The sequence below is a fragment of the Cebidichthys violaceus genome, unplaced genomic scaffold (genome assembly GCF_023349555.1).
Source record: "Cebidichthys violaceus isolate CVI_PGR_0920_01 unplaced genomic scaffold, fCebVio1.0.p SCAF_15, whole genome shotgun sequence".
Lineage (NCBI taxonomy): Eukaryota > Metazoa > Chordata > Actinopteri > Perciformes > Stichaeidae > Cebidichthys > Cebidichthys violaceus.
The window spans coordinates 12,194,054-12,218,837 of NW_027176318.1; the positions used below are offsets into that span (position 1 = coordinate 12,194,054).

At 45.5% G+C, this 24,784-nt stretch overlaps 2 protein-coding genes across 3 annotated transcripts in view; both read left to right on the forward strand.

The window, feature by feature from the left end:
• Positions 1 to 6,312, forward strand: part of mtpap (mitochondrial poly(A) polymerase) — a 9,706-nt gene extending 3,394 nt beyond the window's left edge. For both annotated transcript variants that reach the window (XM_068710094.1, XM_068710095.1), the window contains exons 6-9: positions 1,004 to 1,230; positions 2,551 to 2,643; positions 2,744 to 2,817; positions 5,508 to 6,312. In XM_068710094.1, the coding sequence (XP_068566195.1) occupies positions 1,004 to 1,230; positions 2,551 to 2,643; positions 2,744 to 2,817; positions 5,508 to 5,846 (733 nt within the window). In that variant the 3' untranslated portion in view covers positions 5,847 to 6,312. The remainder of the gene's footprint in view (positions 1 to 1,003; positions 1,231 to 2,550; positions 2,644 to 2,743; positions 2,818 to 5,507) is intronic.
• Positions 6,313 to 22,525: 16,213 nt separating this feature from the next.
• The window catches only part of jcada (junctional cadherin 5 associated a), a 36,100-nt gene continuing 33,841 nt past the window's right edge, over positions 22,526 to 24,784 (forward strand). Inside the window, exon 1 of the mRNA XM_068710102.1 lies at positions 22,526 to 22,604. The gene's annotated coding sequence lies outside the window, so the exon portion shown is untranslated. The remainder of the gene's footprint in view (positions 22,605 to 24,784) is intronic.

Below are 24,784 nucleotides of genomic sequence, written 5' to 3' on the forward strand. Positions count from 1 at the left end.
CAGTGAAACTGAACAGGAGGGCCAAAAGAGGGGGCTTGTTTGTCTTTCACTTCTTCCCTCCTAAACATTTAAGACACCATGGTCTCTGCCGATGGTAACACAAAAACACACACACACACACACACACACACACCTGCTAATGTACAGAAAACCACTCTGCAGTTTCTAAGGAAATGGAGTTGAACCACTGTGGGTGGATGTGAGGGGGACTTTTCTCAAACTGCTCTGAGACCTTTGAAGTGCATCACTTTCCTGCCGTGTGTGTGTGTGTGTGTGTGTGTGTGTGTGTGTGTGTGTGTGTGTGTGTGTGTGTGTGTGTGTGTGTGTGTGTGTGTGTGTGTGTGTGTGTGTGTGTGTGTGTGTGTGACTGAGGCAGTCACTGTGACAAGCTGAAGGCTGCTCTCTAGTGGTGGCTGCGTTAGGATTTTAGTTTCACTAACCCTTCACATTGAACATAGTACAGTATTCTGTTTTCGGAACTCGAGAGGCGGTGACGCATTGGGATCAAAAACAGATGTTGAGATTATGCTAAATAAGAGCACAAATCCAGACACTTGAGGGCATGAAGGACACTAAAAGGCTGAGACTGACATCAAGAGGTTTATTCTGAGGATTTCTGAGAAATATCTACTGTACAAAAGGATACTCTGGTGCCTACACTATCGGTAAAGAGCATTGAGAATATGATCCTCTTACATGGTGACATATTTAACACAAACGACGAACAATCTAACAAGGATAGATGTACTAAAACACGCAATAATCTGAAGGGAGCTGCATGTCCTATTTGGCAAGACTGAACTGAATTTCTATGCAGTTAATTGTAAGTCATTTTGGATAGTTGAGCAAGCTAACAATGCAAACATGTTTCAATATTCACCCAGTGAAGTGTACCACTGGCTCTTGTATCGGAAGTCTCCACTCTCCAATATTGAAACGAAGAGCCACGACAAAGCCCGACACGCAGCAGGACAGGAGTAGTGATTCTGTCCGTTCTCCACAGGGTGGCGATGAAGAGCACCGAGCTGCTCTACCTGTACGGAGAGCTGGACCCGCGCGTGCGTCATCTGGTGTTCACCGTGCGCTGTTGGGCCCGAGCTCACGGCATCACCAGCAGCATCCCCGGGGCCTGGATCACCAACTTCTCCCTCACCGTCATGGTGCTGTTCTTCCTGCAGAGGAGGAGCCCTTCCATCATCCCCACGCTGGACCACCTCAGGGACCTTGCAGGTACGAACCAGCACCGCCTCCCACTCAGTAGATATCACGTCACTTTATAGTTCATTTATTTTTGAGGATCAACTTCTTTTTTTGGGGGGGGGGCTTTTTCTTGACACAAATGTAAAGAACACTTTTAGACGAAAGAAACTGCAGTGTTCTGCAATAGACACAATGTGCAATATTAACCTTACCAACTATAGAAGTCTATACATTAGAAAGCATTTCAAGAAAAAATTCTGATTGATTAATCTGATAATAATTCAGTCAAAAAATGTCTGATTCCAATTTCCAAAAAGCTCTTTTGTCTGGCCAAACAGCCCAAACCCTCCAGATATTGTTAAGCTTGAGAACAGACAAAGAACAATCTTCACACTTAAGAAGCTCGTGAGAGAATGTTTGGCTGATGCTGCCGGCGCTCAACAGATCATCGTCACTGTCTCATTTTGCTGAGAATAAATGGGCGACACACACAGCTAGATGGCTGTCGTCTGTTTTCTCCCGGCGGCGCGGCGAATCGGGGGAAGGACGTGTTGTGACGTCTAAGACCCAATCAAGTAGGGAACGCGGGCGTCTACGTCATCGTTTTCAAAGGTCTGCGTTTCCGCACGTCCGCACTAAGAGGCAACTCTGGAAGTTTCAAACTAACACAGTTAGTCGGTAGCGTTTCTAAACCTGTTAGTTTTTGGGGGCTTAAAACTCCGGAGTAGTGTGGACGCTTGGCGTAAGCGTAGCAAAAGATATGCGTTTTAAAATGGAAACGGAGCAGTGTGGACGTATCTATCCTAAGTCCACTGCAGTTCCTCCATCTCTCCCCCCACTCTGTCACCTTGGCTGCCAGATAATTGCCTTCCAAAAGCAATCTACCGCCCCACCCCCACCCCTCCACCCGTCTCCCCCGCCTCCTTGGCCCCGTTCAGCGCAGACTCTATCACACAAAGTGCTTACGGGACAATAAAAGGCCCATCACTCTGGGAAGGTCGATGACCCCGCCTCCTCCGGACACGCACGCATGCAGGCAGCTATTTAAACAGTGGTGTAGCACGCAGTCGCACACACCACCACCGGCCTCATTGCGATGAAGGAGACTGGTAACAAGGGCATTGCTTGAGAAGCAAACCAGCCAAGCAAGGACGTGATCCCAGGCCCCTCTTTTCTTCTTCTTCTTCTTTGACCACGTTCATGCACCTGCTCTCTCTCTCTCCTTGCCCTCGTGTATTTCTGCCTCCTCTCTGTGAACGCACCCACACCATCCATCTGTGTCTTGTTTATGGCCATCATAGGCGTGTAGTGGCAGTAATTTACCTTGTATTTCCGCTCCCGTCCCACAAGGTCCCGGGGACAAGAGCGTGATTGAGGGGAACGACTGCACGTTCGTCAGCGACTTCGGCAAGATCCAGCTCCCGAGCAACGCGGAAACACTGGGTGAGCACGGCAGCGTGGAAACGAGGCCGTGGGGCTGCAGTTCAGTGTGACCGATACCGCCGTTTCTGTTAGCCGCTAACTTGACTTTTCTTTGTCCTAGAGAAACTGCTGTGCGAATTCTTTGAGTTCTACGCCACCTTTGCATTCAACAAGATGTCCATAAGTATCCGAAAGGTATGTGTGTTTATTCACATGCATTAAGTCCCATGTAACCCAAGAATGTGCCCGATTGTGACAACTTTACATTATCTTTTGACTTTTTAGCTTATCTTAAAGCAGGCTTTTTATGATCATTTAAAATCAATGGTGTCAATAGTGTCCTTTTCAGCAGGCAGTGGAGAAAAGTGTGAAACCCACTGTACACTACCGGCTCAGAACCATCATCAAACCACAGCGTTAGAGACTAGCTGATGAACGTAGCGGCGCATTAAGCAGCTAAAGGGATGGATATTTTTCTCAGGAGTTGGTAGAGACCAAAACGGAGTTAGATCAGAGTCAATATTTGACATGAATGATACTATTCATCTGTAAATGCTGGATGTGTGCAGTAAATAAGCAACCGTCTGCCAAATCAACTTAGAGGGTGATGATAAGTCAACATTGTGTTCAGTTAGTAGTCGTTCGTAGAAATCAAAAGTTTAAAGGACAAAAACACATCCAAACATTTTAAAGTCACTCATTACTGGCATGCAGTCACAACAAGTAATACACAAAGTGATCTAGACTCACACAGGCTGTGCTTCTATTTACATTCAATGTTACATGTCTGAATGAATGACCAAGATACCTTTACATAACAGAAATCTAGAGAAATCTCAAACATCTTGCTCGGTCAGAACTTGTATCATTTCTGTAATACTTTTAAACTCTGTACAAGTCTGAATGGAATGCTGTCAGATTAACACAAAGGCTACAGTCAGATAGTTAAATATGCTTGGAGAGAAACTAGACGAATGTCATGGTCACCTGTGGATCTGTGGTAAATGTATCTCATAATCAGTATCTCTTATGCAGAAGAGTAGTGTTGTATCCAACTTATTGCTCATATGTTGCTACTCTGCACTTTTCGTTAGCAAAGGTCTTAACCTTTGAGGAACCGATCGTCAGTATTGCCTGATAAAGAAGGATCGACTCTACGCCAAATGTGCCAAAACCCCATATTTTCATTATTACCACTTCCTTTCGTACAACAGGTGCTAAATATCACGCAAGCACTGTGGCTGAAACTGTTTCATGCCAAAACATTTGGTTTATATAATTGTGAAATGTTGTCAATGTTACTGTGTTTGTCCACCAGAAAGCACGGACCATTCTTTAAGATAACACATTCAAGGCGTCCTGTTTGCGTATGTTGTGTGTTAATACAAAAAAAGTTAACTGTATTTACTCTCAAATACCTTTTTTTTTTTAATGGTAACCGCCTCAAAAATCCAGTACCAGTCACCATTAAAACATAATTTTACTTGAAAATCAAACTGTTGCATCACTGAGAAATCAGAGCGCGAATAAAAAAATGTATTCAGAAAGAACTTCAGCACTCAAGGGAGCCCCCAGTTCAACCTCCTTTCAACATTTCCTCCCAGCCCCAGAGCTGAGCTCCAGCAGAGAAATCTGTTGGTAATAAAGGCAGTGTTTGGTGAATGGCGTCTTCCCACGCACACGCACACACACACACACACACACACACACACACACACAGATGACAGCTGTCCTTGTCATGTGTGATTGATGGCAGCCCCACAGGGCCCGGCGCCCTTGAGCTGCGATCCCAATTAGGAGCTCCATCAGGCTGAGTGTAAACAAACACATATTTATTCCATTTAGACCCAGTATGCTGTTGCCTGCGTAATACTTAACTGAAAGAGCGTCTACAGTGGAACTTTGGAGCTTTTGTAAATGGAATGGAGAGGAAAGATCAGGCCAAAACGGTTGGAATGTGTCTGAAAGGTAATATCAGGGCTGTTTCTCCTCTCGAGCCGTACAGGATAGTTAATTAACATACCTTTTAAGAATATGGGACATTAAATGATATTCTATTTATTACCGATTACTTTTGCCCCTAGACAATTAAGTTGATGAAGTAGGTGTTCGTGCTTCGGTGGCACATTATATGCGATGCAGGGGCTTTGCTCGTGCTTGGAGTTTAATGAATTGATGTCGCTGGGAAAGAAGAGACCCTGCGGCTTAATATATGAGACTAATATCAAGTATGACACGGCAGAGGAAGCCTGCAGGTAGACGGTGGCCGTGACCCGTACCTATAGGCTTTCACCAGTGGTCCAACAGCCATAAATCTGCTTTACGGTGCTACAGTTCTCCGGTTCGCTCCCCTCCTCTGACTGATGGCTTTATGTTGCTATCTTCTGTCCCTTCCACCTCCCCACCGCAGCTCCATCCCGTTATCCTTCCAGCCCCTTTTACTGTCAGACTTCAGGCTGGATACGGCATGCAGTGGACCACGGGAGGTTCTTGACTTCTCTCTGACCCACACATTGATGCTTGACAGTGCAGTTCATATACGCTTCCGTTGCGATCGCATTCGGCGTGCATAACAGGTTTCCATAGCAGTCTTGCTCATTCCTGGTATTTTGTTAGTTCCCCTTTCTGAATTATTCTCACTCTTCACAAGTCGAGTCAAAATGTCTTCCAGAGCCATGTCCACGTGTTTGCCTCTCCCATCTGCTTGCCTGCTGAGAGGTGTTCCAGTCAGCTATAGGTTCCCCCAGATACACCAGCAAAGGCCTAAAACCATGACCAACAAGATAGATGGACCATAACATACAGTCCATACAGGACTGAGCTCATGGCTGCTGCTCACGAATGTGTTTTCATCTACCAGCCTTGTCCCATTCTCCTCTCTCCAGGGAAAAGAGCAGAACAAGCCGGAGGTAGCCCCGCTGCACATCCAGAACCCGTTCGAAACGTCCCTGAACGTCAGCAAGAACGTCAACGTCACACAGCTGGACCGCTTTGTGGCGTTGTGCCAGGAGAGCTCCTGGCTGCTCCAGCAGAGTGACACCAACACGCCCAGAGGTGGTAATGCGGGAAAAGCTCCCACACCTTGGGGACTCGCTACCCTCCTCATGCCCTCGCAGGTTGCGGGGATCAAAGGTCGCAAGAAAAGGAGACGGGAGCCCGCCAGTGAGAGGATCAAGAGCTTGCTGGAGTCCTTGAAGAATACCAATCAGCATAAGAAAAGCTAAGACTCTTGGGAGTTCTCAGACAGCAGCTCCATCCTCTTACTACCACTTTAACTCGTGCATTGGTGGACACCTCCTGGTGTTATGGTGGTGCCTCGCTGAGGAGGCGAGGAGCAGCTTCCGCAGTTAAAATCATCTGCTGGACTGTAGTTCCAAACATGGACACTGGAGGGCGTTACTGAGGCCTGTGCGTGCATAATGTTTGGGACCTGGAGTAAGGGAGTGATTACTGTGTACTCCACTGTAGACTTGCCTACTCTGTTGTAATTAAAGCCACTCCTAAAGAGTCCTTCCAGTGGCTCTTTAAGAGCTAAGACTGCAGATTCACATGTTCATTTGATTCAAAATATGTTGTGCATGGATGTTATGATTTATACTGATCGCCAACATCTGTTTACACCTCAAACTAAGTCACTGTGGGTATATTTCTTTGTATTAATGTTACAATACAGATGGAATGATCAAGCTTTTATTGCAAACTGAAAACACTGGGTTCGTTTGTCGTGGCCCTCCAGAACTGACAAAATGCAGTAAAAGGGAATCGGACGCATCAGAAATGTAACTGAATACATCAAGACTATCGTTTAAAAGGAGCGGAGGAAGAGCAGCTAAGCTTCTTTTCCCTCCAGTTAGTTGGAAGAGAAAAGCTTCTGTTGTTCATGATGTGTAACATCATAGAGCATTTTGTAGACCTAGAAACACTGGTAGCTGAGCACCAGCCTTTTCACCTATAGCTAACTTGGCTAAAGCTAACTTGTGATTGAGTTATTAACACAACCCACACTGGCTAGTTAAGTTAGCTTCAGCTACAGTAGCTAGTTGAAAAGGCTGGTTCTCAGAGTGTTAAGCTAACCTAGCTAGCCACATAGTCTGATGTTTGTTTTTGCACTAGTGTGTATTGCTAATGTACTTTTTTTTATTTTTGACTCATCTGATGACACTTTACTGCCTTTTTATCTGCTACAAAGAGCTCTAACATCCTCCTCAAGTGTTACATCTGGATTTCAATTTTTTAGCAGCAAACGATCTAAAGCGGTGACATAATGGTGCTAGCGTGTGTAAAATGTATATAGAGGCAGACAGCCCGTTAACTTGGTCACCCGTTTCACTGGAACCAAAGTCAGCCAGCTTTGTGGCAAAGTCTGTTGAATCGATCGACCTCTCCGAAAACCCACTGATTGATATGTTAAATATGTGAAGAGAGACGTACCGCGAAACTCTTGATTCAGTTTCCAGCTTACGATCACATTGCTCGAAATGTGGCTGAAGCACCAAAAGGTCAGTCACATCCTACCTACCCCCCCCAAAGTTACATAATGTATATATGTGCCTGTGGAATAGTGGAAAGAGAGGAGACCTTAGGGCTGCACGTGTTAAGAGTGCATCTACAGGTTCACATCCTATGAGTGTGCCTGTGTGTGTTTGAATGTGAGTGTTTCAGGCCCACGGGACAGCGTTTGAGGAGCAGGGAGTGTGCAGCACACAGCTGTTTTTCCGCTCATATCGGTGGGAGGTCAGAGGGTGAGAGGATAGACTTTTAACTACCTCCCCTCCTGCCGCCCGTCCACCTAATGCCACGGGGGCACCGCACGGCTGGGAGGGAAAAGAGCGAGGCAGAAGAAAGCCCATCACCGCCTCGCACCCCCCCTGGTTTTGAACTTCACTCACTGTCCCTGCCTCCTCTGTACTATTTTTTTTTTTTTTTTTCTGGCAAATTCAACGTGCCTCTCTTTCTATCTCAGTCATCTCTTTCCTCTCAAGAGTGGCAGCATTCTTTGAGGTTTGTGGAGTTTGTTTATTTCCATGAGTGATTTAATTCTGAGTGACAGATCTGCTCTGGTGGAGCAACAGAGCGGTTTAAGAGACGTGGCGGCTGGAGATGCATCGGGTGGGGAAATCGGCACCTCAGGAGGGTTCAATGAAACGGCTTTGCTGGGTGTTTTTAGGGTTCATTTTAAGGAGCCAGATGTCACCGCCTTAGATCTTCTGATTTGTATTTGGTGGTTTAAAATGTGCTGTTCTGTTTTTTTTTATAATTTATAGACCCCTCTTTAATGGCACTCTCTCTCTCTCTCTCGCTCTCTCCATTTATTGAACAGTTTATGGGGTAATTACAGGGATAGATAGAAACTGTGGCCACTTGCCAAAAGGTTGCCACAGTTCAATGTCAAGGTTAATCATATTTTTCTTTTCTAAGGCATCTTAACCATTGCAGGGGCAAGGTTTTATGTGGCCGACTTCCGGTGATAGAGCACTCGAGTGTGCAAAGAGGCCGAGGTTGTGTTTGGCTAACCTGGCCAGCGGTGACCTTCCTCAGAGGTGTTTGCAGGCGGCACACCTTGGGCTCTGATTTATTAGGAAAACTGGCGAAAAGTCCAAGATGGATCGGCCCCCTCTCAGGAAGTCCAGAGGTTCAGCAGGGTGATGGCCAGAAGTTTATGTTGCTGCCTTCTTCTCGGGCTCCTAATGCGCCTTCAGAGCCTGAAAGAATGTAGAGAGGTGGCCCGAGGGTTTCAAAAACATGGGAGGGATTTGAGGAAATGTGGTGCGGGAGGAAAAGTAGGAAAAACAACAAGAAATGAAAAAGATCTTGGCACCTATTCGAGGTTGAATGCCCCCTTAATATGTAGCAGAGTGCTGTGAGCGTTTGAGATTCAAAAAAAAAAACAGGGCTTTGCTTCTGGAGAACATGTCTGATGTGAAGGCCTTATCAGTTGGAACACTTTCAGAACTACTTTTTATCAAGCCGTCCGATCACCACGCCACTCCTTCCACTTACCTCCGCCGACTCCACAAAGACCTGTGAGCAGCGTGGAGAGCGTAATCTCCAAAGCGCTTCCTCGGGCAGTTCCATGAATTGTCCCCGCGACATTGTGAGAGGTCTTTACGCTGGTTTCCGTGGTTGAGGGACAAGCACCGTGGCGGCCCCTGGGGGACCCGATCTCCAGCTTTCTCCGAAGTTTCCCCACGCGTCACCAGCACGTTTGGCTGTGAAAGTGAGCGGGCCGAGGCGCACGAGGTTATCACTGTGTGTATCTCCGGCTGCAGAGCTACAACTGCGGAGGTGTGTACTGGCTGAAGAATGTGCTTATTGGAAACTGTATTCAAGTGGCCCCAGTCACTGGCAGCCTGCGCCTCCGTGTCCCTACAATGAAAACACGAGGCAAACAATTGGGAACCAACTTGGCGCCTGGGACTTACTGTGTCCACCGACAGCACCATTGTCTCGGTGTAGGACGCGCGGCTCGCTTCATCGGAGCCTGGCACAGAGTCACTGGCGGCCAAAGCCTCCGAGTGTCAGCGACCGCGGTGGTTTGCGCATTCTTCCTTTCGCTGGACGGTAGAGAGGCTACGACCATTCAACACTGGCCAGATCAGGCCCCCGTTGAGACAGTGACCGCATGCTTGTGATGGAAGACCAACTAATCACATGGGTATATACCACACACAAGCGCGCGCGCACACACACACACATGGCCACCGTGCCGCTGCGATCAGGACGTGGGCGGGTGTCCATGGAACACAGCGCTCCACCAAGCTCTCCTGGGTGCGTTTACTCGGTGACTGGAGAATGCATGTGTGATGCCGCATTCGTACATGTGACTCCACGTCCCCAGAGCTCAGGCTGCTGCGTTTACAGCATCACACGCGCTTTGTTGTTTTGTCAAAGCTGCCGCCGTTCCATGAAGAGGCTGAGAGTGGTTTGATGTACGGTATTTCAATGTAGGAGTTGAGAGTTTCGTTCCTCCGTAGATTAAACTAGATCAGGGTGATGCTTATTATTTACAGGACTGTAATGTCCTAAAGGAAATGTCCTGGAAATAACCAAGTAATTTGGTACTCGTTACAGGAAAACAGGGATACTTTATGTCAAACTGTGTACTTTCCTGTAGACAAATACCTGCTACAGACTGACTAAAAGACGCCTGACATGTTCTCCAGCAATTATTTCAATCTCACGATTGGGTGGCTGTATATGTTTCGGCACAGCAACCTTGTTCAGGCTCTTCCTGATACTGAAATGTAGCCATTGAATGAATCTACCATCAGTGATGACAATGTGCAAGAGCTCGTTTTTGCTTAGTTGTACTTGTAGAATGAAATTAGAAAATGTTCACTTTGAACACTTCCAATTAATTGCGAGTGGAACCTAAAGACTTTTTTTTTTTTATGTATACAGGTATGCAAAGATTAGGTCCAAATTACAGTTCTTTCCTGGAACCCTCCGAGGAATCACCGGGGCAATATTTGTTAAATTAGTGGCGACACTGCGCTGTTGTATTTGAACTCCAAAGACCCTGTTCAGCTTTATCAGGGCCCTGTTATAATTGCTATGTGAAAGCGGCTCTTCTTAATTATCGCAGAACTTTGACTGAGATCATTTTTTATCAAAGCTGCAAAATATTAAAGATTAAGTCATGAAAACAAAATGAATATTGGACCTTTTTTAAAATGTACCGTTGATGCAACCCTCAGTCAGCTCAGCCCAGTGTGTAGGATAGGCCCCTAAAGGAGGGTAGAGACGAGGCCATTCAAAGGACAGTGGTGCTGGAAAGGGTACAGTGTTGGGGCTGCAGAGATAATAGTGTTGGCCCTGTGCTGGCGGGTTGATCACTAACATCCCCTCTCCCTCCTCATCCTCACAAGCCAGATTTCTCCTCCCTTTTTCTATAAGAGCTTAATCTACAGTCTGCACCGCAGCCAGTGAGGGCCTTATCAGCTGGGTGAGAGCCGCCTGCATGCCGGCTCCAGCCTTGGCTCCCATCACTGGACGGACTGAGTAGATACACACACACGTGTGCACACACACACACACACACACGTGCACAGCCGCAAGGCTAGTTCAAGTTCACACTCGAGACTACAGCAGTGTTTTAGATTCAGAAGTTATGAAGGCTACAGAATTAATATCCGCGTTTGACTGCCGAACAGTTTACAGCACTGGTTCCAAACATTTTTGGCTCGTGATTATTTATAGCCAAGAAATGCCCGACCAGTTGCAAATGTATGTGAGCTACGAGCAGATCAATCACAGAGTGATGTTCTCTTCCCACCAGTGGAGCGTAGTAGTAGTAAACAACTCCCGTTTTTGTGGGCACCAATAAATGTGGCTGCTCATTTTTTGGAAACATTAGAGATCTGTGTGACTCAGCACAGACTGTGGAGTTTATTTGGTGTGACACCTCATCTTAGTATCTTATGGCTCCAGCAACTCTGTGGAGCAGCCCCTGATTTTATGTTTTAGTCATTAAATTGAATGGCTCCTGCCAACTATTGGTTCAAATTTTGGTGCAAGTTCACAGACACGGAACACTGATGCAGCACAAAGCTTATACTCCTTCAGGTCAGACTCTTCAGTGTTTGGGTTCCTTTGGCGCCCATCCATTCAGACGAAATGGCATTAATTCCAGGAAATCATAAAGATGCAATTCAGAGGCTCCGTTTTTATATTCAGAAACTAGGGACTCCTTTTTTTTTCCATAATTTTTTTTCCAATCAAAGCCGCAGTATTTTCATCCCTCCCCAGTGTAAAAGATTGATTTCCGTCAGCGTTATTGCTCATGCAATATAGACTGCGGCCTCCACGCTTTTCACTTCTATGGAAAACATTTTCCTCCCTCTACTCCTCCATGCACAATTAATTTCAGATGTCACTTGTAGGTGGCTGGTGAATTCCTGAAATACTTGGACTGTTGTTGTTTTTTTTTTTTTCTCCGCCTCACTGTATTCCAGTAAGTACAAATTGGAGATCTGTGTGTAAGAAAGAGCGACGGGAATGAAATGAGACAGACTGAAAACAAGCCTTGTGCTGCCGCTGGCCCGACAGAGAGAGACTTATTCAAACTCATCATTAGGCTGCTGTTAGGAGCTGGGAGAGGAAGGATCACCATCCAAATGCCACGCTCAACTGGATTAAAGTGCACAAATGACTCGGCGACAGTGTGGTCAGATGTCCACGATGGCCTTTGAAGGCAGAGAGCAGTAACTACAGCTTAGTGTTCAGGGTGAATGCTTAAACTGTAACAATATATTGTTGTTATTATTTGAATGTGGATGTTTTTTTGCATTTGGGCAGAGCAAGTGACATAGTAAATAGAGCCTGCCTTCATTGAAAGTTTCGTGGTGCAGTAATGAATAGCATATAAAGAGAGAAGATCCACACAGAGCGGGTGGGTCAAACAAACACATATTTGCTCTTGTATTGTGAGACAATGCTCTTTTTTTTTTTTTTTTTTCTGAGCCCAGTGGAAGGTGCAGATGCTACAAGGGAAGGGTGGAAACAAGCACTTAACTTGGTGGGCTCGGTTCAGGACAATATGGGTGTGAGGGCGGAAGCCACAAAGGCAGCTCTGTGTGTCAGTATGAGCTCCGAGTGGCTCTGCTGGCAGGCTCACATAGATCAGTATTGTATCTGTGTTCAGTCCATGGGACCCAGCACTCACCCCCGCCCCCACAATGTCACATGAACTCATCCAGATGTGTGCATCATGAGTGGGGAATCGGATTTTTTGTTCAAAGGAAATGCAAAAATACAGCAATAGTACTGTACCTCACTCATCACAGCGTCACTACGAGTGTGTGTTGTCGCGGAGAACAAGGTCTACACCTCATATTTATCTCTGCAGCTAAAATTGGGAGTGCATATCTTGTATCACCTCTTGCACTCTGACATGAAAAATCTACACTGAGAGGTTGGTTAAATATAGGCCCTGAACTAACTGCGGAGGTATCCATACTTAGAATCAACCCAAATTCCTCAAAACATCTGAGAATACCTCCCATTCCTGCTTCTGTCAGACTTCACAACTCCTCGCCTCAAACAGCTCCTGATGCCTGCCATCGGCACAACAGGATTGAGGTTAGCTGTGCAGCAATGAGAGAAAAGGGAACAAACATAAACCCGTCCTCAGGAGTATTATCCTATTTTTGCGGCACATTTCCATTCATCTCTCCCTTCGCCTCCACCTCTGATTTCCTCAAGATCAGGGAGAATAGCGGAAAAAGGCAGAGAGATGAAACGCAGTTTACCGCATCGCCCCCTCTCCCACCAACTCCCACCTTCCTCGGTGGCTCCAATTAAACTGGCCCTGGTTCCTCTTGCGTAATAAAACCCTAATAAAACCCCCTATCGGCTTCCTGTGCAGGTTCATAGTGTGGTTAATGAAGCCGCTATCAGCTCACTGAGCGGGACATGGTCTTATTAGAGCCGGTGGAATGTGGCGAGGCCCGCTGGATCAGAGACTCCCCAGCTCATTAGAGAGCATCTGTAGCGGCCCACTTACATGGGAGACTGGCTGATTGGGTGATAGAATGGCTGGCTGACCAGACTGATTGACTTGAATGCTTTTTATGTATCCATTTTCTGTCAATGTGCCTTGTTTACTTGGTTTCTCTTGGTGATTTCTAGCTAAGGATTAGCCGAAATAATTACCTCGGAAAGCTGACCGTCAAAAGTCCACAGAAAGAACGAGGTGGTTCACTTTATCAAAGCCTTTGTGTAGAATTCTAGTAGACTATGGCTTCCAAAAATAATTCTGATGGAATAGTTTTTGGGTTTACAATACCGGTGAAATTGGTGCAAGTCTGTGTGTTGCGTTCAGCTCGTCCTCAATGTCCTCAGGTCAGAGACTGGGTGGACCGTACCGTGAGGAATCTTTTAAATTAGAATTGTTTTAATCTTACACATAGAGGTAGTTTTGACATATTTTACCTCATACAGTATATAACCTGCATTGCCAAATTTCACACTTGTAAAAATCATATAACCTGATGGCTAACGTGTTAGCATGTTATCAAACCGTCGCCTATTTACACACCCAGCTACACAGAGCAACAACAGCTTTCATTTGGAGTCCATTTTAACCAGGTTTTTGGTTTCCATCAGCTCCTGATGTAGATATGTGGCTCTATAGCTGATCCATGCTTCATTATGCTCATCAGCTAGTTACGACCTTTTTCCGTCTACGAATTACCAGTTGATGCTCCGTACTGTAGGTAGTTCACAGTGGGTTTATCAGAGCTTTTTGGCTGAAACGCCAAAACAACAAGCCATTAAACCAAAACAAAGAGCTGAATGCTCTAAAATGCTTCGTAGGGAACTGTTAGGGGATAATTAGTAGGTGGGTGTACAGCACACAAATCATAACTTCCAGCTACTATCATCAAGGAATAGATATGTACCTTGGGAAATTGGTTAATAATCTTTCATTGCATGCAGCAGATTCCCACCAACCAAACGATTAGTCAGCCTTGGAAAATGTGACTTTTGCACTTTTCCATTTCCTTGAATACCTTGCAAGAAATGGGTTTGACAAAGTCATCTGAGAGTTGCTTTACGTATGGAGGAGAACAGGGCTGAGTGTAAGGATGGTTTTCCAGCGCTGGAAAAGTGAGGTTTCATGCCAATCACTCCAAACTTGTCTGCATATTCTGCAGGGCTGTCCCAACTAGAAGCTCCGAAGCATTATTCATAACGGTGCGTATCAATTCATTCTGATGGCCGGTATTTCAGCATAGTTGCAGATATGAACTTCAGGCCACACTAATATGATTAGTATTTTACTATTTGCATAATTAGATTTCAGTGGTGGCTGTGGCATTGTTTCTGACTCACTTTTCAATTACTCCAGTAGTCGATAAGTCCAAAAGTCTGTATTGAAAAAAAGATCGATGCAGTCATTTCCAAAATGTTTTAATAACAAATTATTCTGCTTCAATCCTAAAAAAAACAACAATTTCACTCCGGTGCTCTCCTGCTTGCTTGGGAGGCGCGTATTAACGACTCGCATCAATTAAAGAAATTTGATTCAATAAAAAAAGCCTACCTCTGTTAATCCGATGAAACACATTTTAAGATTTTGATTCATATATTTTTTGCAGTCTTTAACTATGTGCAAAGACATTCAAATCTTCATTCAGAAACCTCAATAGAAGCTTTGAATGTAAAAACAACATGACATGCGGTTCAACTACTATTCTGCATTGCATAGTCAGTACATGCTACTATCGCTGGAGACATTAATAAATGCTTTTTTTGATGTATTATCGACTGTTAAATTTTTTGGAAGGTCAACTACTCCTTCAGCTGAGGTGTGTGAAGATGCCCTGCAATAAGCAACAGTTCAGAAAGCAAGTGCCGGAACATTGCTTTTTAAAGAGTATCCCTCAGCAGTGAATCACTCGGTGTTTTATGTGCTCAATATAATCGCTGTGATGTCACTGTACTACTTTTACCTTTCAGTCCATGCGCTGAGATGTATATAATGGTAGCAATCAATCTGGTGCATTATTTGGCCTCGCATGCTCCCCTCAAGCGACGTCAATAGGTCACATCGAGAAAGGTTGCGAGGGTCAAGCTCCCTGGGGCTTTCATGTCACGCAAACCTATTAGCCGACCTATTATTGTCCATTTCGGTCCTTGGCTTTAAGTTATGTTTCGGTTTTGCATGTCTAATACCTCCTGGCCCAGTAGCCCTTTGCATGAGGATGCATCCCATCATCCCATCATCCGTTCGAAAGGGCCCCTGAAATAGAGCATCATTGTCTGGCAGTTCGGAAGAGGCTGTGTGTGTGTGTGTGTGTGTGTGTGTGTGTGTGTGTGTGTGTGTGTGTGTGTGTGTGTGTGTGTGTGTGTGTTGCGTTTCCGCTGCTGGAGTTCATTAGAGGTCATCTCCTTGAAAAGAAAAGAAGAGGGACAGACATTAGAGGAGAAGTGAGAGGGGGGGGGGGGGGGGATCCGAGTTTGACTGGGGGCCCGGGAGAGACGGGCCTTTCCTCTGAAGGGATTCATTATGGTAACACGATAGCCCTGTCTGGGATAATGGAGCAAGGAGGAGAGGAAGAGGCCTTGCGGGCGAGGGCCGAGAGCAGCGTGATGTTGATGCTTTTTTCCTGGACAGAGGCCCTTCTCCGCAAAAATCCAACCTCAAATACTCTGTAACAAGAGCTGTGTTGTGGTTCGGAGAAAGCCCCAAAAGCTGTTGTGTCGGGGATGGAGAGTTCGTACGAATTCAGCTGATGCGGAGGCAGATAGGAGTCCTTGGGAAGCGGTTAATCTCTTGATATTGGAGTGCACTGAAAGCTCAATTGCTACATCAGGAAAAACATTTGCTTATTTCAGAGCACGGCACACCCAAAATACATTATTTTTTTCTTATCATATTTCACCATCCTTCCTAATTCACGAATGTGGAAAGAAAGGCAATTCTGTAAAGCTATTTATTCAAAATTTGTCTTCGATAAGAATGTGAATCAAGAGCCACATTTTCATCTGGGTTCATTTTCTCAAACATAATGTATGAGCTGAGTGCAGGGTGTGCCTCCCTCTGCTGTGTTTAGGTAGCAGGCGTGGGGGTAAAGAGGCACGGGCCAAAAGCCTCCACGCTCCAACAGCAGGTTTCAATTCCCCACCAGCGAGGCAGGTTAACTTATGCAGACACCAATATGTGAATTTCGCCAGGTTTATTTTCTTTTGATTAAATAGGCATTTGGGGCATGTGCAGCCGGGCTTGAGTCTCTATAATGCCTTTATTCTTCGGGCCGTCGCCGTGGGGAGACGGGGTGAGAGAGGAGCTGGAGAGGGGAAGCTGCTGTGAGGGAAGAAGTGGTCGTACTCTGGTTCTTCGAACTCCTCTCCTCTATTCCCTCCGACACCTTCGCTCTCTTCTCCATCGTCGTCTCTCCCATGTCAGAGCTCTGCCTCGAAAATTCCACACATGCCTTTAATTTGGAACGAGGCAGCTCAGGAGTGAAGCTATCTTACCGCTGTGGAATTTTCCACTCTTGCCTCCGACGTGAGCCCAGAAGCAATTAAGCAAAAATAAAAAAAGTGGGGTGTGTTGTCGGATCGGGAGAGCGGGGAGGGTGACGGCCATCTGTGAATGAAAGCAAATGCGGCGCTCGCTTCTGTTTGTCCAGGCCAGTGTTTACCGGAGAGTGCGAGTGAGAGTGGCAGGATGGGGAGATAACGACGAGAAGGTGAGAGGTGACAGCAGGATAAATACTGCCGTCCTCTCTGGAGTCTGTGCTGAAGGGGCCACGAGCGCCGAGGACGAATTGAGAGAGGATGGGTGAAAAAGTATTCATCTTAACCCGGACGACCTCTGCTCGTTATCTCTCTTTCCCCCTTCCACTCATTCAGAAAATGCTTGCCCATTACCTCCCTTGCATGATGAGCCGAATCTCAACTGAGTCATGCCTTTTAATAGGCTTCCCAGCCCCGACAGAATAATGGCCACTGTTACATAAAAATGGAAAAGACAACATTTTATACGTCGCCACGAAACAACTCCTCTTCCGTCTCGCTCGCCGTCCTCGGGGGGGGGGGGGAATCTGCGAGCCACGAGTAACCCAATCAGTGAGTGCGCGATGGAGCTGTCAGATCTGTTAGATCCGTAGCTCTGCGTTTGACCGCCTGGCCTGCTTTTGTGCTCACGTCCCTGGTTTGGTTTCTGCTCCTTTTGTCTAACTGCTGAGGAAAAAGCTGGGTTATAAAAAGACCAGTGACGGAGGGCCTTTGAAGTTTTGCACGAGAAAACTGTGAAGAGGAGTGGGGAAACAGTTGGGTCCCTTCTACTTGAAATAGCAATTATGCTAACGCTTTGATATTTTGGATCCGGGAGCACGCGTTCAAGCCTCCTATTCTCTGCGCTGTAATAGAGAGAAAATTCCCATTCTCCTGAATAATAACTACATTGATGTTCAGAAAAGATCTTTATTCTAGAGTTCAGAGACGCTCTTAGCTTTTTTTTTCCTCTCCCAAAATCTGAGAATAAACCTCCTTTTCAAGCACTAATTGATACAGAATCTATGGACCGACTCTTTCTCTCTCTCTCACTGAATGGAATTTTACCAGCTGCACAGCTAAAAAGAGAATTCACTCGGTGCTAACCAGCACCGTATGAAATATGGGCTACACTCAGGCCCTGCTCCAGTTTCTGCTTGTTCAGGTCATAATCTGAGAAAAGCTCTAAAATGTATTGGATCTGCAAAAGGGATTCTGTCCTTACTGATATATATTACAAACAGGAAAAGGGATCCTCAGGGTGCAACAGCACTTTGGCAGTCAGTCATCGTCTCCGTCATCTGTAGTCGAGAAAACGTATGACTGCGCCGCAATGAGCTATTATCGGTAAGTGAAGAGAGGACAACTCCGAGGCCTTGTTGCACCAGTTTCAGTTACATGAAACCCACCCCTGCTGTCTGGCCAACTCCTGCTCTCTCCGCCCTGAGCTGCTAATGAAAACATGGGTGTGTGCCGGCAGAAAGAGGGAAGGAAGGAAGAAATAGCCGTCTTTTTTTTTCCCCCCTCAAATTTCTTTTAATTTCATCTGGCTATCGATGACATCCAGAGATTTAATACAAATTAAAAGAAATCTATGTGATGACAAGCCAGGTACGATCATGGAGACAGAGTGGGAGCTAGAGATTGAGATGACTGTAAGAAAGAAGAGGAAAGGAAAACCAGTCACCAGAAACACGTTGGGGTTGTATATTGCTGCAAACCACGAGATACGTTGCATGTGGACATTTCCGAACCAACAATTTGGTTAAAATTGTAACAAAAAACATGCTTCGTTAAAGTAATAATGTGACAACATAACAAAGCAATGCCACAATGCAACGTAACAACGTGACGTGAATAGATAACTACTGCCCTTTGTGGACTTTCTTCCCTAAGAAGCATAAAAATGTTGTGCAACAAATGTAAAGTAATTTTGGGTTTTACACGGGACATGAACAGTAGTCTCCTGGGTGAAAGTCGTGGACTTGTTTGACCCATCCACCACTACTATACCAGCTGACTTTCCGTAACATTCCTCGATTTACTGCGTCACTTGCTCTGACCCAATGCAAATACCTAAACATCAAACGTATCTGCGGTTTGCAGAAACGTTCAATCCCAACTTTTCTTTCCTGGCGCCTGCGCTGGTAAAGGACAGAGACGGAGAAAGAGCAAGCAGTAGAGAGTAAATACTAAAGAGTCTTTTCAGGTAGAGCAGCGGGTTGTCTGGGCCGGCTGGCGGAAGAATGTGTCCTCTCCCTGAACTCAAACACAAGGAGGTGACACTGCCGTCTGGCTCCCAACAGTAAATATCAATAACCACATTGGACGTCACAGGAGGAAGAAGTGAGGAGGGAGGAGTGGATGCTCTTAGTGAGATGGGTAGCGGGTGTGAAACCTGCACTTTTACTAGTCTTGTGAAGTCGAGAAGAGGAGGTTTAATGTCGGGGTCAGACTGGTCGACTAGAACATGAACGCTTAAATCATCCTTTTGTGAAAATCTGTGAAAAGTATTATCCACAGTAAGAAAGAAAGACCTTTTAGAGAACAAAAACCGTGGACCACTGTTCGCATTAAATCCTTAAAGCAGCTTTACTGGATCAGCCTGGCTGTTGCTGGCTGCTTCCTGTTTTGTAAGTCTGCAACATTTTGTGTTTGACCTCGGAGCTTCATCGGGAGGGTGAACTGCTCCCTTTGTAACAGTACAGCAGTTACATTTGTGTGGTGGATCAGTTATTCGTATGTAACTGGCTCCCCGCATTCAGAATACATTGTATTTGTCTTTGACTGCCTGCCGTGATCAAGGCCAGTGCTTTGGCCGTACAAGCTCGTCCAGCAACATCATTCACTGACTCTTATATGCAATGTTACTGGCAAAAAGTCAACATTGTCATTTGATTGGTAGATACGGTGCCCACGTTTTGTTTCCCTACACAGAATTATACTAGTTGTAGTATATAAAACACATGTGTGAGGACCTTGTAACCCATTTCTCCTGTGTTGTACACTGAGAGTGAGAGTGAACCACAACAGTGATTTAAACCAAAACAATGAGCTGAAAGCTGCTAATACACCTTTGTATTGAGGGGAACTGCTGGGTACTAATGGCAATACCTTTCACGTTACATGGTCATTGTTATGTTAAAACATTAGATTAGTGCTGCTTTAAATTCTGGGTAATTTATTTTTGGTGAAAATCTAAAAAAAGCCTAAAACCTTGAGCTTTGCACGTATATTACGTCAGATATAGCTAAAGCTAATCCTGGCCTACATTCATATCATTTTTACCATTTTAAAGCCATATAAGAAGAGTCCTTTAAGATGGCATTCCCTGTACTAGTTGAGCTGATACAAAGGGAAATGGTTTCACTTCTAAGATAATGGTGTTTCTTTTTTTTAGGGCACAATTTATGCTAGCATGTGGTAATACTTTTGTTTTCATCACAAAATACATTTTTATGTAAATTTGAGAGTCTGCTGGCTCTATCTTTTTCCAATAGAAAAAGGAAACATTAGTAAAAACAGATGAGTAAGTGTTTAAAAATACTTATTCTATAAATGTATAAGAGCAATTCTGTCCTGACCGTTTTTACTGCCACTTCCTCATCATCTTAAACTATCTATAATGGATAAACCAGCCATCTCAAAGAGATATGTTTTTGATAAATCACAACTTTTTTTATTGAAAACATACACCTTATCATTTTATAAATGAGACCAAATAAATGAATCCAGGCGGAGTTAACAAGCTCTATTTTTTTGGGCTCACCAATAAAACCAAAATGAATACATGCTAGCCTTTCATATTAGATTCAATGTTTATATGTAGGCTACAGTTATTAGAACAATACGAAAATGCAGGTTCCCTCATGTGGCTCAAAGGTGTACTGCAAATATAAATGTTTCATAGATGTTTGGCGATCCTAAAGAAATCTCCTGTGTAACTGTGACCCAACGGTAAAAAGGTCTCTGTGAAGGTCGAGCAGCCCCAGGAGAAATGGCAGGATTTAGTGAAAGCATGTGGTTCGGGAGAGAGGGACACATTTATATTGGCGCTTATAAGACTAAAATACCCCAAATCAGAAATGTAGTCTTTAGGCAAACCAGGCTCACTGAACCGTAACCAGTCATCTCGCCGTGTAGCGACCGTCCAGAATCTGGCCCGTGACCCGCGTCACTGAAGTCGGAGAAGTACTCTGCCGTGAGCGATGAGGAGCGGGCCTTCAATGTTGTTTTTGGAGTCCAGAGTTACCCACTGTGAACTTTGCGGGTTCAGTCCAGACTGGGCCCGCTGATCCGTGCTCTGGCTTTCTCACCAGACCCTCAGCACGCCGCTCCGCTCGCCTGCCTGCTGGGCTTCCTGTGCTGGGGGAAGAGAGCTAGAGCGGGAGGCGGGTGGCAGGAAGCCAGGAAGCCAGAAGCATGTGTGAGCAATCTGTAGAGCCAGAACCAGTAGAGGAGGGTGTGTGTGTGTGTGTGTGTGTGTGTGTGTGTGTGTGTGTGGAGGCTGGTGCTGCTGTGTGTTGGTGAGGGTGGGGAGGGGTTGCCATACCTGCTCTGTGTAATCACGACTTAATCATACCTTTCCATGTCACTCTCTGCATTTAGCTGCATGCAGTCTTCCAGTGGACGGTTGGTTGATGAGAGATTTCGGTTGAAGGTTTAGTCTGCTGCCAGCTGAGTTCCGAAACCTGAGTTTGTTATTTTTCTCTTATCATGCGCTGGGAGAGATTCTCCCAAAAATCTCATCTCGATTTCCATGTAGAACACAAAATGTACGAAAGGCGGATTTCTCTCTCCGGAGGTCCTGTTTGTTTGTATGTCTGATTAGATGCCTGGATTAGTGTAAAGTGTGCTGTTGCGCAAGCACACAAACCGGTGACCCTGATCCCTCAGGGTTCGTCCCCACCACCACCACCCTACGAGGCCTGGAGAGCCTCTGAGCCCTGACCCGTGAAAGTGACCGCCCAGCCCTCTGAGATTAACCCTTGACCCCTGCCTTCACCCCCACAGAGACACAACAGAGCCCCATTCACACGATGGACTTCCTGGCTGCTCGTTAGACGGACGGAGAGGCAGGGCAGTGTGGGCTCACGTTCGGGCTAGACCAAACATCCCACTTCAGATTGCTACCCTGAGACGCACTTTACAGTTTACTCCAGCATGCACGAGCTGCAGCGTTTGAGACATCACTCCGCACTGTTTGTCCCAGAGCAATTTATTAGTATAATTTCCTCTCCACCTCTGGGACAACAAACTCCATTCGTTTCATAACTTAGCAGAGCCGTGGATCACAGCTGATCCAATTTTCCCCCCAAATAAGGAGCACCGTTGGGGACCGTTGGGGACCGTTGGGGACCGTTGGGGACCGGCGCGTTGTTTACGGAAATGCTTTTTTCATCACGTGGGCGCTGGCTGCAGCGGTACGGTTGCCAGCTTGGACTCCTGAAGTCAGTCTGTGTGTGAGTTCTATGTAGAAGTGTATTTGAAGAAAGCTGCATCGGCCCAAAACAACACGCTCCCTCCTCCGACCTACATGGTAGCCTATTAAACCGACATGATAAATGGAACATCTTCGCTCTACAAACAAATCAGCATGTGGGTGTAAACTTAAAGGCTCATGCTATAATTATGATGGATGCCTTTTGTCACTGTACTACTTCAGCTTGGCTGTCAGTGCAGCGCTCAAAGGCAAATATTCTGCGTTTTGATGGAATCAAGCCGTCTTGAAGTCTTGTATTTATAGCGTGTTATCAGGTTTGTTATGGAGTGCTATCGCAGTCGGTTTTCCCTTGCTGTTATCTCTCGGAATGTGGGTCGCCACTGGCTGGGTTCCCACAGAGACGGGATTGGGTGTGTCTCCCACCAGAGACGCTGTCCAGGGCGAGCGAGGACGGTGCAGATATCACGGCTTACCTGGAAATCAAGAAGTGGCTTTGACGTCTGGATGCAGAGACTCACCCCACTGAGTGTGTGAGGTAAAGACGGGGGGGGGGGGGGGGGGGGAGGAGGATTCACTGCGGGAAGGAATGAATTTAGTTTGTGTAAATTGAATTGCACGGAGGAAAATTCCACTTTCAGTAATGTCAGTTTGTGTGAAGGTATTGGGGGGAAAAAAAATCAATGATTAAAATGAATAAGTCTCCAGGATTTTTCGATATTTATTTAATTCAACTGTTCAAATATAAATATTGGTAAATTATATTTTATATTTTAAAGCAATAGTGCATGATTACCATACCTATTCTAAGAGCATTTACCAGGAATAAAAATATACTTTCTTAGTCTGAAAAAGCTAAATCAGATGAGCCTACTATGAGAGTTACTCTATATTATAGGATATAGTATACTCTGATATTATCTAATTATGGTATCAGCCTTTAGAAGCTAACTATGTGTATCTTCAAAGCTGCATTCATTTATATTTTGGCCACTTAGGGGCAGTGGAACGAACTAAACTCCAAAAACACATTATTAAAGACACATTATCGTAAAGTCGTAATGTCAAACTTGTTAAAAAAACTGTTTCCCATTTACAGTACACATCTAGCAGACACGGAGAAACATTAGCAATCATTTGGTGCTGTGTTTCTGGCCACCTGATGAATTTAAGTCCTATGTTTACTCTCCTTTTTGCTCTGGGTTTGGTCTCTACCTACTCCTGAGGGAAATTACGTCGCTCTTAAGCTGCTAAATGCTCCACTGTTTTCACCAGCTATAGTCTCTTGACTTTGTCCGTCTGCTGTTTGATGCCAGGCAGGTAGCACATTGTGAACAGTTGCTGCCTTTGGCTGGAAGCAGGGTTGATTGTAGCGAAGAGACTGAACCAATACACTCAAATTGCGAGCCGTAAAACAACCAGCTGAGAGACAGAAAAAATACCCGTACAACTGACAGGAAGTGAAGTTGCGTGATAATTCCCTGTGGGTCCATCACTATGAGTAGTATTGAGTAGTGCAGCTTTAATTTGTAAAATCTAAATTGCTCAGGTTGCTAAAATCCCCAAACTCATAGTGTGACAGTGTGAGGAGATTGTTTTTCCGGGTGAATGCTGTGATTCTTACTCAAAGCAACATGTGCATTGCATTCTGGTTTACTGAGGCCACAGCTGGTTGAGGAACTGGGATCTCTGCCTCTACAACAGTTTTTCCCCTCAATAAATACTAAACTTTGGTGTTAAACAGTGATTTATATATTCGGCTACAGGAAATTAAACCAAAAAACAGAATGGGCCCAAACGTAATATTACGTCACTAACAGCCGTTTGTAATAGCACCGGTGTTTAATGGTCGTTTTTTTTCTTTTAATCCACTTGTAAACCTGCAGGTGTCCAAGCATTCATCATTGCCCCACATAAACACAGCAAAGTCCTTCTCCGGGAAGCAGCGTTATCACAAAATCTTCCTCTTCCATCAAACCACTTGGATCAATATTTTCATAGTTGTTTTTTTTACCTTGCCTTGTTTCCACAGACATCAGCGAGGGCTGATGCGGCCGGACAGCAAAAGCCTGTAATACCCACTAACCAGGGGAGGGTGGGGAGGGTGGGGAGGCGGTAAAAAAAAACGGGCCCTCCAATGGGCCTCGCTACATAGGTGGTCCTCCCCCCCCCCCCCCCGCCTCCCAGTTTTATGGCACAGTCTAGTCAGTGCTGTCGGGTCTTTCTTGGATAGCAAAAAGGGGCAAGTAGAAGTGGAATGCTGTTAATGTATTGCACGTGGGGAAGCACCCTGATGTGTACGGAGGTCTATTGTTATGTTAAACAATGATGGCACTAGAGCCTGCTGTAAAGCAGGCACTGACACAGGGCCAGCTGTTGTGGGATGACTGTGGAATTTAAAAGAACAAGTTGAAAACAAAGAAAGAGATGAGGAGGCAAAAAATGTTGATCACAATAGTAAGTGCAGGCAGATTGTGAAGGTGTTTTAATTATTAGCCACATTCTACATTCTCCCATCTCCCCTCGGCTACAGCCTAGAGGCTCCATGGCCGCCTCGTGCCCCTGACTCCCACCACTGTCCCTGAGCTGCAGCTGGACTGCAGATTACTGCTGTTTACAGAGGGAGAGGGAGGTGGAGGTGGCTGGTTGGATAGTTGGTTGCTGGCTTCAGATCACAGGTTGTGTGCATATAAACCTCAGTGCAAAACAGGCATTGCC